Raw genomic sequence first — 13,087 nt, forward strand, 5'->3', positions numbered from 1 at the left:
GTTCTGAAATTTGAAATGTTTTATAATGTAACAATTATTTATCAACTTATCAAAATTTGTAAATTGTTAGATAAAATAATTTAGAGAATTGGCTCTCTCTTGGTTAATTACATTCTGTTATCCCTTCTTCAAGCATGTTATATTTTCTGTTTATTATATTGTTTGTACACTTGTACATATTGTATCTTCTCTACACTGACTTCAGTTATGAGAATAATTGTCATCGGCAGAAATTTTTGATATCCAGGATTTTCATCTTACTCTGATCTTCACCATTTTGAAAATTGCATTAGTGGCGACATTAAAAGAAAAAGATTATAATTCTAAAAAAAAAAAAAAAAAAAAAAATTCTATATAAATGCACAAATTTTGAACTCGCTAATTGTCGCTTACTACATTTAAGTATGACTTGCTCGGACAGACCAAAAGGAAAAAAACCCCACCACCAACAACATTGGTATTTCGAGAACTCTTAAAAATACTGTGGATAGCATATTTTGGAACACATTTATCTTCTCCCCTTTTATTCTTTAAAAACTCGAGGTTTCATGCATCGCAAGAGCAGTTTCCCCCAAAATCTATCTAAGGATTTTTATAATTTGATGCAGTTTTTTTTAAACAGCCAATTCTACAGTTCCTTACGTCATAGTTATATACCACTCTGTTTTAAAAAGTATTCGTGATGGTAAATTCTCCTGTATGGTGTTTCATGAACTATCAAAGGCATTTGATAGAGTGTGGTGTACGTGTATAAGGCTAAACTGAACTTTGCGTTACTGGGCCTACAATTATAGGTTCTAGAAAATCATTATACTTAGAAAAAGGTTGGGAACTTTAGAAAACAGAGGAAATAGTAAGAGCTTAACTACATATAATAACAATGAATGAAATGCACAAAAATTAGTACCCACTTGCATACATGTACAACAGGCATGTAGTATCGTTTTTGAAGGTTGGGGGAGGGCCGGGGCAGTCAGAAAAAAAAAAATTGACAACTTACCGGAAAAGACTTTGACAAGCAAAAAAGAGCAAATTGTCCAAATATGATTTAACTATACCGCATTAAAAAGTCGCGTCCGACCAGCTTTTCAAGGAACATTTTCAACAGTAAAAAGTAATGTTTGGAAAAATGGGGCAAGCTTCCCTCTCCCCCTCCCCCTTTCTACGTGGGTGTACAAAAAATACTAGTAGGCCTAATACCTGATATAGGAGGCAATTTCTCAAGACATTCTAATCGAAATACTTTAAACTTTTCTTTGCTAAAAAGAAATACTCAATAAATTTTACAGTTCCGGTTAAGCCCTTAATCGTTACCCTACATTTACCTCAAAGCCTAACCCTTACTCTTGCTCTACAGCTCTAGAGCTAGGTTAAGCTTGGATAATAGAAAGTGGAGTGCACTTCGTTTTGATACAAGGGAGGCAACTCCCGTTAATAAACTTTTTAAAGAACATTATTGTAAAATTTATAAACATTGTTCATCTGAACAAGTTCAAATTTCACAGTACATGTAATTTCTCCATGTAGACTATTAGAAGAATCATATCATTTGTGTTTCATTTGTAAAAACTGCAACAGCAAGTCATTCGGTTATGATAAATCCTTCTATCAATAAATCTGTTCATTATAAATTAAATATTCATTTGATGCTGAGGGGGTACGGCCGGAGGGTATGTGTCTGTGTGATTTCTCTCTGATGTTCAAAACGAAAAAAATCTTCAAAGTTATTCAAGATTTTTCATGAATGTCGTCTTTTTTCTAAAAAAAATCTACTTTATATAAAGAATTACAGACTATCTTAAGGCACTGAATTATTGTATTAACTTTAAGTATCCCCTTTGATTTTTTTGTAAATAAAATATCTTCAATACATCGATCTTTCTAATTTCTTTTTCTCACGAAAGTTTAAAAACAGTTTATTCAAAATCTAAAACCTATACCAAGCTAATATAATACTTAATATACCTATCATGCTCATAGACATAACTGTAAAGTTTAATCTGATGTATGTGTGAGTATAATAAAATAGAAGTCCATATACTGTAGTATCTGTACATACAGCACAGATTTCAATAATTCAATAATTCGTAAATTTTAATGAAGTGGACAGTAAGGGCAAATTTACTTTAATTCTAATTTCAAAGACAGTGTAAATCCCTTATAATGTTTTTTTTTTCAGATCAAAAATATATTATATTATATATTACGCTTTAAATAAGAAACTATATTTGTTACTCTTTTGGTAGAAAACAAACATTTGGGTCCCGAATTACATGTATGCTAAAATTATCGTGACGGGAACCATCATATTAAGCCGAACAGAATATGCGTGAAACGTCTTAGGGCGAACCATGCATTCGAGCGAAACATCCCGTTTACGCCCCCCCCCCTCCCTTAATTTGAATTTTTTTTTACAGTGTTTATATAACTAAAGTTTCTTAATTAATTTTGATATTAACGTAGAATAGACGGATTGGGGCAACATAACTTGTAGTTATTTAAAATATTTTCATATTTTTCGACAAATATATACCAAAAGTATATTGCTAAAATTAATGTATTTTTCAAATTTCATTTATATTCTTAAAAACATTACTTTGAAACCTGTAGCACTCTCCCTCTATCCTGCGTTATCAAGAGGGATTTTACACCAGTACATGCAATAAAAGATTTTGTTCTCGAAGTTACCCAGCGTTATTTATTAATTTCTTAACAGCATCTATTCTTTGAATCAAAAGTCAATTCAAAATTTAGTATAAAGAAGAATTGTTATATATTTTTTATTAGAAATATTATAGTATGTTATAAATATACAGATTATAAAATTTCCAATTTCTTCACTTTATGACCCTCAATCATCTACCCTTCTTAATGGAAAGCCCATTTTGTTTCTGTTATACATGTATGTTTCTGTTATTAGAACACTGTAAAAATGATGATATCGGAAGCCCATTTTGTAGTACAGATTTCATCAAGGACCTTAAACAAAGGAAATATTTTTTATTTTGTACAATTGAAAAAACAAAACAAAACAAAACAAAACAAAACAAAACACGCTTATTAAATATATGTACACACATGCTTTTCATAAAAAATAAACCTTACATGTATATATACAAATATTCAAATTCAGGAATTACTGTAAAAAACTCAATTGTCCCGTTACACTTAATTTAAGTGTTTGAAAATGAATTTACTTACTTTCCTTTTTAGGATATATAATTACAGTACATTTATTTTAAAAATACCTTTTCATTCTAGCGATTAACTTCACATAAGTGATAAATATAAAGAAGAGTTCTTGAGATACTGATTATACATGTAATATAGCTACTTTTATTTTTATTTGAATTTACTCTCTATAGCTTCCGACATTATTCTTCTAACGATCGCGACTTTTTTTTAATTTTAAAATTTTTGTAGTTTATAATAGATAAATTTAAACTCCCTCCTTTCCAAGAAAAAAAATAAACTACATTCAGTTTGATAATTATTACAAAAATGTACATGTGAAGAATTAGAAAAATATTTAATGATGATATCGAAAAATAAACAAATGATTAGAAAAACTTACCTTAGTTCTTTGCACAACAAGCTGTCTGGAATATTTTCTCAAAAATGATCAGTATGAAACCACTGGACACCCCTCTCTAACCGTTATCAAAATACACGCGCATGCTCTTTTCATCTTTCCGCCAATTTAAAAGCTCATCATTTCCGCGGCATAGTGCGATGTTGAAAAAGCGCGCACTTGTTACAAAAACATGGAAGCCATTTGAATTAATTAAGAGATGGGTTTTGTAAATTCACGCAAACAATGTGATTGTTTGTTGTGATAGGACACCTATGATGTGTCCGCTAAATATAAGGGGATTAAGATAATCTCTGATTCATAAAATCGTTAATTATATTGGTTTCGATAAGACTCTCCGTTTTGCGTGGTCGCGTCGTATGTTTACTGAATCAAATTTTGCTCATACAAATAGAAAAATATGCAGATATTCATTATCGCCGATTTTAATTTTGAATGAAAAATTAACACAAAATTTCAGAAAGGTGCACAGTTATTTAAATCATATTCTAAAAAGAGTTTACCATGCTTTCAGAAGTAATATTTCATCAAATTAAAGATATTTATAATCCATGCAAATCTAATAAAAGAAATAATTCGTTCAATCAAGTAAGCTTAATAAAACACATAAAATAGATAAATAAAATAAACCATAAATAAATAGTTTGATTTTATTTTAATATAAGTTGTACTTGATTTAAAAATTTATATTCTCCACATTAACATCAAGAAAAAAAAAAATAAATCAAAGCATTAGTTTAATTAAATTAGGAAATTATAACATGATATACATGACCTTGTAATTACAAAGACCTCAAGAATTAATTATAATTTGTCATTTCATGTTCTACCTCAAAATAAAGGAGTTAATTTTTAAATCATATTAGCCCCGGTCTTCTTAAAATAGAAAAATTCAAACCACTATATTTCAATATAATTTGCAATTGATCACATCTGTATTAATTAATATTGTTTTGGATTAAAATCACGTACAGATTTCAAATGTAAATATTTTAGTTAACATAATGTTAGAAAAAGACACTGTAAATTTAATGACCTTTCATTGACAAGATACAAGCCATAGCTGTATTTAGAACACATTCAAAAACTATATAGATTTTTTTTATATGACCGAATTTTACTTTTTTCTGCATTAAAAATGAGTTAAGAAACCAGAAGCAAGAGGGAAGAAAATAGGCCACGAATAAAATTTTCACGTTTTTTTTAATTTTTATTTTATAGAAGTGTACTTAAAATTCCATTCAGTTTTTAATATCATCAAAGGCCATGTAGAGTAAATAGCAAATAAAAACATCTATATAGCTATTTCTAAATTTTGATAAAGAACGCAGCGGGATTGTTCGTCGAGTTAGTAAATATCAAACCTATAATTCGACTCAGGACTTCGAAACCCTATTCCTTTACTCAGTGGTTGACAAAGCATGCAAGAAAAAAGTATATATGTTATTTTTGTACTCTAACATTGAAACATTTCCTTCGCGCTGGTAGTTAGAATCATTTTTTTTCCGTCACAATGTGTCTACGTCACTGTTAAGATTTGTTATGACGTAACAATACAAAGCGTCAAGTTACCAGGCTTCTGAAGATAAATTGTCAAAAGTAGCAAGATATCAAATACGAAATGGATATCACAATCCAAATAGGATCTGCAAGTGCAGTTCTGCGAAGTTCACAATTTTTCCTTGATCAGCTCCGAAATTATTTCGAGCATTTTATCGAAACAACTTGCCTGGAAACTTTGTTGGAACTGGTATGTTTCCTTTAGTCATTTGATCTTTATATTTTGTTTGTATTTTACAGCAGTAAACTTTATCATATATAGTATTGCTTTCCATATTGGGCTTTCAAGGTAAAAAAAAAAAGGCCGCAGCTTTATTTAATTGTTAAATTAATTTTTAGGAAATTTTATTAATATTAAAGTGCTTAAACAAATGGAAATATTGAGAAGACACAAAGGGTTTATGAGGCAAATATTTATCATATACATTATGGGGAATATCTTTATATCATATTACAAAATTCTCTCTCAAATAAAATTTTATTACATTATAAAAAAATGTAATAACCTAACTGGCAAATTTGCTTTAAATTGTATTTTCTCAGTTTAATTTGCTGCTTTTCAGGGTCCGTACACAATCAAAACAGAGATGATTCTGCAGATTGTCGAGAGAGGAATAGTACCAGAGCATGCTACATTTTTCAAGTCGAACGAAAAGGAAGACATGAAGAAGTATTTCGGTAAGAGAGAGAGAGAGAGAGAGAGAGAGAGAGAGAGAGAGAGAGAGAGAGAGAATTATACTGATATTTATTAATGCTGTAAACTTGATATCCTAGCCTTTTACCCTCCACTTTTGTTGTGTTTTTCTAGTGGCACTAAAGAAGAACTTGGTAATGGCCTATATAGCTACAATCACGGTGTCCAAAGGGGAAATCACGGAGAAGGACGGACATTCCATTGATAATATTTGGAGAAAAGTGGCGGAAAACGTAAAGGAAATAGGTACGAAAATCAATCATTTAATTTACACCAAAAACAGAAATCAGGATATTCCATAAAATATTTCTTTTTCTGATAAGAATTAGAAATGAGTTTTAAAAGAAATGAAATTTAAATGTTCAAACAATTTCAATATTCAGGAAGCCAATAGAATTCTGACATCATTTTACGGCATATTTCAGACGAAACAAATCAAGTGGAGAAATTACTCAGCGAAAGTGAATATGTGAAACATAATGTAAGTCTACTACATTGTAAGTATATAACTCTATAATTCTGTACAACGATAATTTTGTAACCCCATAACCCACAGAATGGGACATTTTAATCTTACTAATACGTTGTTAACCCCCCCCCCCTCCAAAAAAAAAAAAAACAAAAAAAAAAAAAACAAACAAACTATGGAATTCCATATACGACAGCCAACTGCTTACTGCCAACTGCTCACTGCTTACTGCCAACTGCTCACTGCTTACTGCCATCTGCTCACTGCTTACTGCCAACTGCCACACATATTTGAATAAATTTTCATATTTATATTGATATTTATTTGAATTTTCATAAAACCAGGCGCGGATACTGGAATTTTTTACAAGAGGGGTCCACCCCAGTAAAAAAAAATCCAACTCAGAAATTTCTTGACAAGAAAAAAAAAACTTAAACTCCTTTCCTAAACGAGAAAAACCTATTTCGGCGGGGGTGGGGGTGGGGGTTGACATCTTCTGCTTCATATCTATGACTTTTCATATCAACTTAACACGGATCTGCGTTTTCTAGGACGGGGGGGGGGGGTCCAAGGTCACTTTAAGTTGATTTAGTATATACATTAAATAATTCTAAAAATTCCAGGGGGTGGTCCGGACAACCCCTTCCCACCAACCCCATCCCCCCCTCTAGATCCGTGTATGTAAAACATAACTTATTTGGGAAAACAAAGAGATATAAATTTTTAATTTGAGGAAGTATTTCACTATAGGAATTAACGGAAATGGAAATTTATTTTCAAAACATCTTCCCCCGTGAAACAACAAATCATTTTTTTTTTAGTTTCTATTCATCCCAAAGGTTTTCTCTTAGGGGGGGGGGGGGCACGTGTTTTTGAAGATTAAAAACTGGAAAATAGTCATTTTATTACCAATTTCAAATGAGATAACAAATAAAAAATGTTTTTTACAGATCTAACAGATCTAACATTAGCCATTAAAACGATTTACATAAGACACATATAAAAATTCCCACACATAGGTACTTTTTTTAGGGTCAAAAGAAAATCCGAAAGATATTACAGGATATTTTAAACTAGGCAAAAGTTGTTTGTTATTATAACTTTCAGTAATATTTCTAGTATAAATACATATACCAACAAATGTTATTCGAGACCCTTTTAAAAGTTTGTTCTTTTGTCGTATGTGACCCCCCCCCCCCTTACCCGCATCAAAAAAGCTATCAAATTATTTGCCTGCAACGAAATGCAGAAATTAAATGTTTTGTTTTTAAGAAGAAATACCCCTTCTTCCGATTTACTCCTTCCTCGTCTTTACAGTTTAAAAATTCCTAAATCCGCCAAATTTTGTTATTTGTTATTACTACGTACACTAACTCTCGATTCCCGCCTACATTTTCCACCAATTAATTCAGTATAAATGGCAATTTGGACATGAAAACTTGTTTGAATGCAAAGAAAAGTTCATTAGTATTAAGTACTAATTTTAAAAACCAGTGACAAAAAGAAGTTGCTCTTATTTACAACTCCTTTCATAAGGGGGTAGAAAATTTTATCACTTGAAATCAGGCTAAAAACATCACCATTTTCAAATACTCATGAAAATGAAAATGGATAAATGACTCTTAAATCTCACCGTATGTTTTAACTTGTGTAAAATTTAACATATGAGATTGATAAAGTGATAAAGTACATTTTTTTTTGGTTATCTCACTTGAAATTGGTAATAAAATGACTATTGTCCTGTTTTTAATCTTTAAACACGTGCCCCCCCCCCCCTCCCCGTAAGACAACAAAACCTTTGGAATGAATAAAAACTGAAAAAAAGGATTTGTTAATTCACGGAGGAAGATGTTTTGAAAATAAATTTCCATTTTCCGTTATAGTGAAATATTTCCTCAAATTAAAGATTTATATCTCTTTGTTTTCCCAAATAAGTTATGTTTTACATACACGGATCTAGAGGGGGGGGGGGGGTCGGTGGGAGGTGGGGGGTCTAGACCACCTCCTGGAATTTGTACAGTTATTTAATGTATAGGCCTATACTAAACCAACCAAAATTGACCTTGCAACCCCCTCTCCCTTGAAAACGCGGATCCGTGTTAAGTTGATATGAAAAGTCATAGATACGAAGCATAAATGTCAACCCCCCACCCCACCCCCCACCCCGAAATAGCTTTTTCACGTTTAGGAAAGGAGTTTAAGTTTTTGTTTTGTTTTGTTTTTTTCTTGTCAAGAAATTTCTGGGTTGGAATTTTTTTACTGGGCTGGGCCCCTCCTGTAAAAAAAATCCTGGATCCGCGCCTGGTTTTATGAAAATTCAAATAAATATCAATATAAATATGAAAATTTATTCAAATATGTGTGGCAGTTGGCAGTAAGCAGTGAGCAGTTGGCAGTAAGCAGTGAGCAGTTGGCAGTAAGCAGTTGGCTGTCGTATATGGAATTCCATAACAAACAAAAAATATTGAAAATTATTTAAGAGACTGATCTGCCTCTGAGATGATAAATGATAATCTTTTTTTTTTTTTTTTTTTTTTTTTACAGGTGATAAGACTCCAAAAGAAGATTCTGAAAAATAAACGAAATGGAGGGAAACACACAAGAAACTTTACCTTATTGAAAGAGTCTCGTTTTGTGCGTTTTATGCGCTTTTTTGCTAGACACATGCGTATAACAAAATAAACAAAACTTTCATTACCTTGTTATTTATTTCAGTATCTCGGGAGGCAGTTTTGTCACCTACTACACGAAAAGAAAACTGTAGCCTGGCGAGTCTTAATCTATAAAGCGATATCCAAAAAAAAAAAAAAAAAAAAAAAAAAAAAAAAAAAAAAAAATTAATCAGTCAATTTTTAATCAAAGACGAACTTTGACGGAGGAGCATACATGTATAAGAGCAATTTTGATTTTTAAAAAAAATTTCCATTTACATTCCGAATCAATTCAGAAGGGTCACTGATGAAGAATGGGATACTAATTTAAAGGGAGACGAAATGTACACATGTATTCTCATACCGGACCTTTAAGACCGTACATTATTTTGTAACCACATACATGCAATTTTCTAAAGTATTTCTTGAAAGACGGTTTAGCCAATATTTTTTAAAAAATACATTTTATCTCTCAATCCCATTATCCAAAGATGTGTTTACATGAAAAGTGACATTAGTTACCCCCCCCCCCCCTAGAAAAAAAAACCATGATGTTCATGTACATGCACAAGAGAAAGAAGATGTTTCATTGGACATTATCACAACACTGGAACCAAACAGAAAACAATACACAGCTGGTCAACTTCTGAAATTTATCAAAGTACATGGATATATCCTTATTTAGATGCAGGACAAATAAATACATACAACATTATTGGCTATGTCCTGCAAAGATAAGTATACGCCCGATCATTAATAGAAGAAAAAAAATCCAGGCGGAAAAAGAAATTTATCTCATTATGGTAATAAATTAATTTCCAATTCAATTTCTGATCGATAGAGAAATTTTTATTATGCATGTACATATTATTTTCTAAATTTGTAATTAGCGACTCCTCAGTGATTAAATTTATTCAAATAAATTCTCTTAAAAACCGACGGGTCACTGAAAAATGTAGCAGTCCTCGTGTCGCTCTTCAATGTTTGAATTCATGATTTTTAATAGTCAAAGACAAGTAGTTGGCAGTGCATCTATATGATGAAATTTTTACGTAAAGTGGATAAAAGTTAACTGTAGCTGGGATACGGATTTTATAAATTTTGGAAAAAAACTTGCAAGGTGCAAGACGTGGAAATTCAAGCAAACAAGGTAAGCATTCAGATTTTCTTTGTCTCATGAGTTTTTTTAATTGTTGCTTATATACGGTATATATGAACCACAATAGTTTATGATGGTCTAACTACTTTTGTGACAAACAGAACTATTAGTTGAAAACAGCTGAAAATGTACAACATACAATGTCATGTATGTTTCAATTAAGATTTACTTTGACGGAGAGAGAGAGAGAGAATTTAAAATTGGTTAATTCATTGTCTCGAATAAATGCATTTAAAAACAATTTGCCCCTATTACACTCTGACCAAGACAAACCTGATGCTCGTCAGATATTCGACATATTGACAAGAACCGCGTACAGTAAATTCAAAATATTCATCGGCTTGCACGCCCATGTACCATGCTAATCATTATTGTCAAGTGGGCATTACAAGTTGTCATTTACACATGTAAAATTCACAAAAATGCAAATAAACAATTGACTTCGAATTGTTTGCTTTGACAGTCCGATGTACACTTATAAACAAAATTTATGTACTTAAATACTTATGATCATTAATTGTATGTATACTGAGGTAGACTTGTTCCTCTTACAGAATGGGACGGGTTGGTGTTGGAAATTTGGTCTTTCTGGTCTCTGTTATCACAGGTAAATTGTCATTTTATTGAAAAAAGAATGGAAATGGACAATGTAGATCATTACATTAATTTTTGTCCTCCTAATTTCTTTCAAAAATTAATTCTACAACTCTCATGTTAAAAATTATTTTCAGCAAGAAAGAAAATAGAAGGAAATGATGTACTATATTGTATGTATAAAATTCAATATTGAAATGATTTATTTTTTCCTTCACAGGAGTAAAGGCTCTAGTTTCAACAAATAAACCCGGAAAATGTCCACTCCCTACTTACTCCAACGCTGGGGGAAACTGTAAGAGTGACAGAGACTGCTCAGGCTCCCTGAAGTGCTGTCCCCACACGCTGGCTGGGTTTGCTTGTATGAAACCGGAAGCTTCGAGCGACATCAAAATCGCTCGACCGGGAGAATGTCCCGTTATTACGGACACCAAGACTGGAATCTCGTGCGAACGGGACGCGGACTGCATGGAGCCGCAGATATGCTGTACATATGGACAATCCTCAATATGCCTTTATCCTACTATCGTGAACACACTTCCAAAATTTAAAGAACCAGTTTTTAAGCCCGGTCTACACGTTCTGAGTAGTCGTTTGTTTGCAGTCAATCGATGGCTGTTACGAAAATTGAAATTAAGGGCACAGAAACGTCAGAAAAAGCCCACACGACCGAAAAATGTCAACTCACGAATCCAGAAACTTTTAGCGAGATTGTCACCTAAAAAATCTACACAACAGAGGATATTTCAAAGTTTGAACAATTTTATTTTTCGCTTTTTGCAAAAAAGAAAGAAGCATTTCAAACCTTCCATAAAAGTGTCCAAAATTAATAATCCTGTTAATGTAACGACTCTGTCAGAAAAATCCAGCAATACAACCTCATCACCGGAGCTTATACATCCAGGAGGCGTGCCAATTGTTTCTAGACCAGACATTGTCGAATCTTCAATACAAGGCACAAGTGTCCCAGAAGTAGCCCCGGAAGTTTACCCCGAAGACTATCCCGTAATTATCCCAATTGATGAACTAACCTCATCAATAAGTACAGAAAGTCCGAAATCAGTTAACACAGATAGCCCGATTTTTGATATATTGAAAACACCAACTTCATTACTTCCAGCAGGAGAACCTGAACTTTTTCCAGAAGAAAATCCAGTGATCATTTCTGTGCCAGAAGAGTTAGTTACCCCGGAACCGGAACCATCTCTACCAACAAGCACAGCAGTTCCGGATATCAGTACTTCTATGAGTCCAACTGTGCAATCAACAGATGTGAGCTTAACTCAAACGTCCGCATCTATGGCACTGCCATCTAAATTTCAAGTCCCTTCAGTTGACATAACGTCAGAAAACAGCATAGCTGAACCTGAAACAGCGCGTAGAACTTCCCCATCCTCATTTAAACCTGTTTGGCATATCATCGATCCGATGTCTAAACAAAAAATACCTTTGGGCCAGTCTTCCATTCTTGACGTTGTTTCTCCGGCTGAACGCATGTACGAACAACACATTAATGAAGAGTATGGGCCTCTTAAAGAACCGAGCGATGCTCAAACTTCTTTTGACAATCATTTTGCCAGCTACCTCCAAAAAACAATGCTACCACCGGAATCTAACAGTATCTATCCGGAAAATAGTTTATTATATCCGGAAGTGGAAATCTTCAAACCGGAAAAGCAAGGTTCATGTCCTGTGAATTTAATGTATCGGAGGTGCGAGACAAATTGCAAATTCGATGATGATTGCCCAGGGGTTGACAAATGTTGTGACATGGGTTGCGGTAATGTTTGTGTGACGCCAAAAGAGAAGAAAATTTACTGAAAAGGAGAAAACAGAATTATTAGAAAGAGTACACCAATCATGGAGCCACGTGTCAAATGCTTCCCAATATACACCTCTATCTTTAGATTCCAGTCACTCTCTCAGGGCTTATAACTGTTCAAATGAGGCATATAGTAGTAGTTATCAGTATTTTATTTAAATTTTGAAATATAAATTTTTCCAATTGTACCTAAGAAATGTTAACTTAACCATGTTAACCCGGGCGCTCAGAGTTGAAAGTATTGGAGCGTTGATGCTTCTGAGAGGTCATTTTTTGAAACAAAGAAATCATCCCTGAATTCCATTGTATATATCTTTCATGTTATTTATTTGTTAATCATGTTGATCCAAAATAAATAATTTTACTTTATCTGTATTTCCGTTTCTTTAACAAAGACACGCAGCGAATTTCATTTCACTTAATTCTATTTAAATTATAGACATGACAGTTTCTTTGAAAGGTTCAAGTTTGATTGACAGGGATCGTGTCATAAAATTAACTTGTCTGAATTTTTTGCATGCAGTCGGTAAACTACAAAGTCAAAAA

The 13,087-nt window shown here is 32.6% G+C and overlaps 2 protein-coding genes across 2 annotated transcripts; both read left to right on the top strand.

Moving 5' to 3' along the window:
- The first annotated feature begins 5,180 nt into the window (after positions 1–5,180).
- On the top strand, positions 5,181–8,997 carry LOC133184839 (uncharacterized). Its single transcript, XM_061319917.1, has 5 exons — positions 5,181–5,342; positions 5,716–5,830; positions 5,961–6,092; positions 6,272–6,327; positions 8,860–8,997. The coding sequence occupies exons 1-5, from the start codon at positions 5,214–5,216 to the stop codon at positions 8,995–8,997; spliced, it is 570 nt and encodes a 189-aa protein (XP_061175901.1). The 5' UTR covers positions 5,181–5,213.
- Positions 8,998–9,775: 778 nt separating this feature from the next.
- On the top strand, positions 9,776–12,828 carry LOC133184890 (uncharacterized). The gene is made up of 3 exons (XM_061319964.1): positions 9,776–10,116; positions 10,680–10,732; positions 10,940–12,828. The coding sequence occupies exons 2-3, from the start codon at positions 10,681–10,683 to the stop codon at positions 12,538–12,540; spliced, it is 1,653 nt and encodes a 550-aa protein (XP_061175948.1). The 5' UTR covers positions 9,776–10,116; position 10,680; the 3' UTR covers positions 12,541–12,828.
- Positions 12,829–13,087: the final 259 nt, after the last annotated feature.

This window comes from Saccostrea echinata, unplaced genomic scaffold, assembly GCF_033153115.1.
Source record: "Saccostrea echinata isolate AGI-Se365-2 ecotype Australia unplaced genomic scaffold, CSIRO_AGI_Sech_v1 ptg000011l, whole genome shotgun sequence".
NCBI classification, from domain to species: Eukaryota; Metazoa; Mollusca; class Bivalvia; order Ostreida; family Ostreidae; genus Saccostrea; species Saccostrea echinata.

Coding starts and splice junctions, on each gene's coding strand:
- LOC133184839 (XM_061319917.1), top strand. CDS start 5,214: ATGGATATCACAATCCAAATAGGATCTGCAAGTGCAGTTCTGCGAAGT. Junction 5,831..5,960: donor AGACATGAAGAAGTATTTCG/GTAAGAGAGAGA, acceptor GTGTTTTTCTAG/TGGCACTAAAGAAGAACTTG. Junction 6,093..6,271: donor GGAAAACGTAAAGGAAATAG/GTACGAAAATCA, acceptor GGCATATTTCAG/ACGAAACAAATCAAGTGGAG.
- LOC133184890 (XM_061319964.1), top strand. CDS start 10,681: ATGGGACGGGTTGGTGTTGGAAATTTGGTCTTTCTGGTCTCTGTTATC. Junction 10,733..10,939: donor TCTGGTCTCTGTTATCACAG/GTAAATTGTCAT, acceptor TTTCCTTCACAG/GAGTAAAGGCTCTAGTTTCA.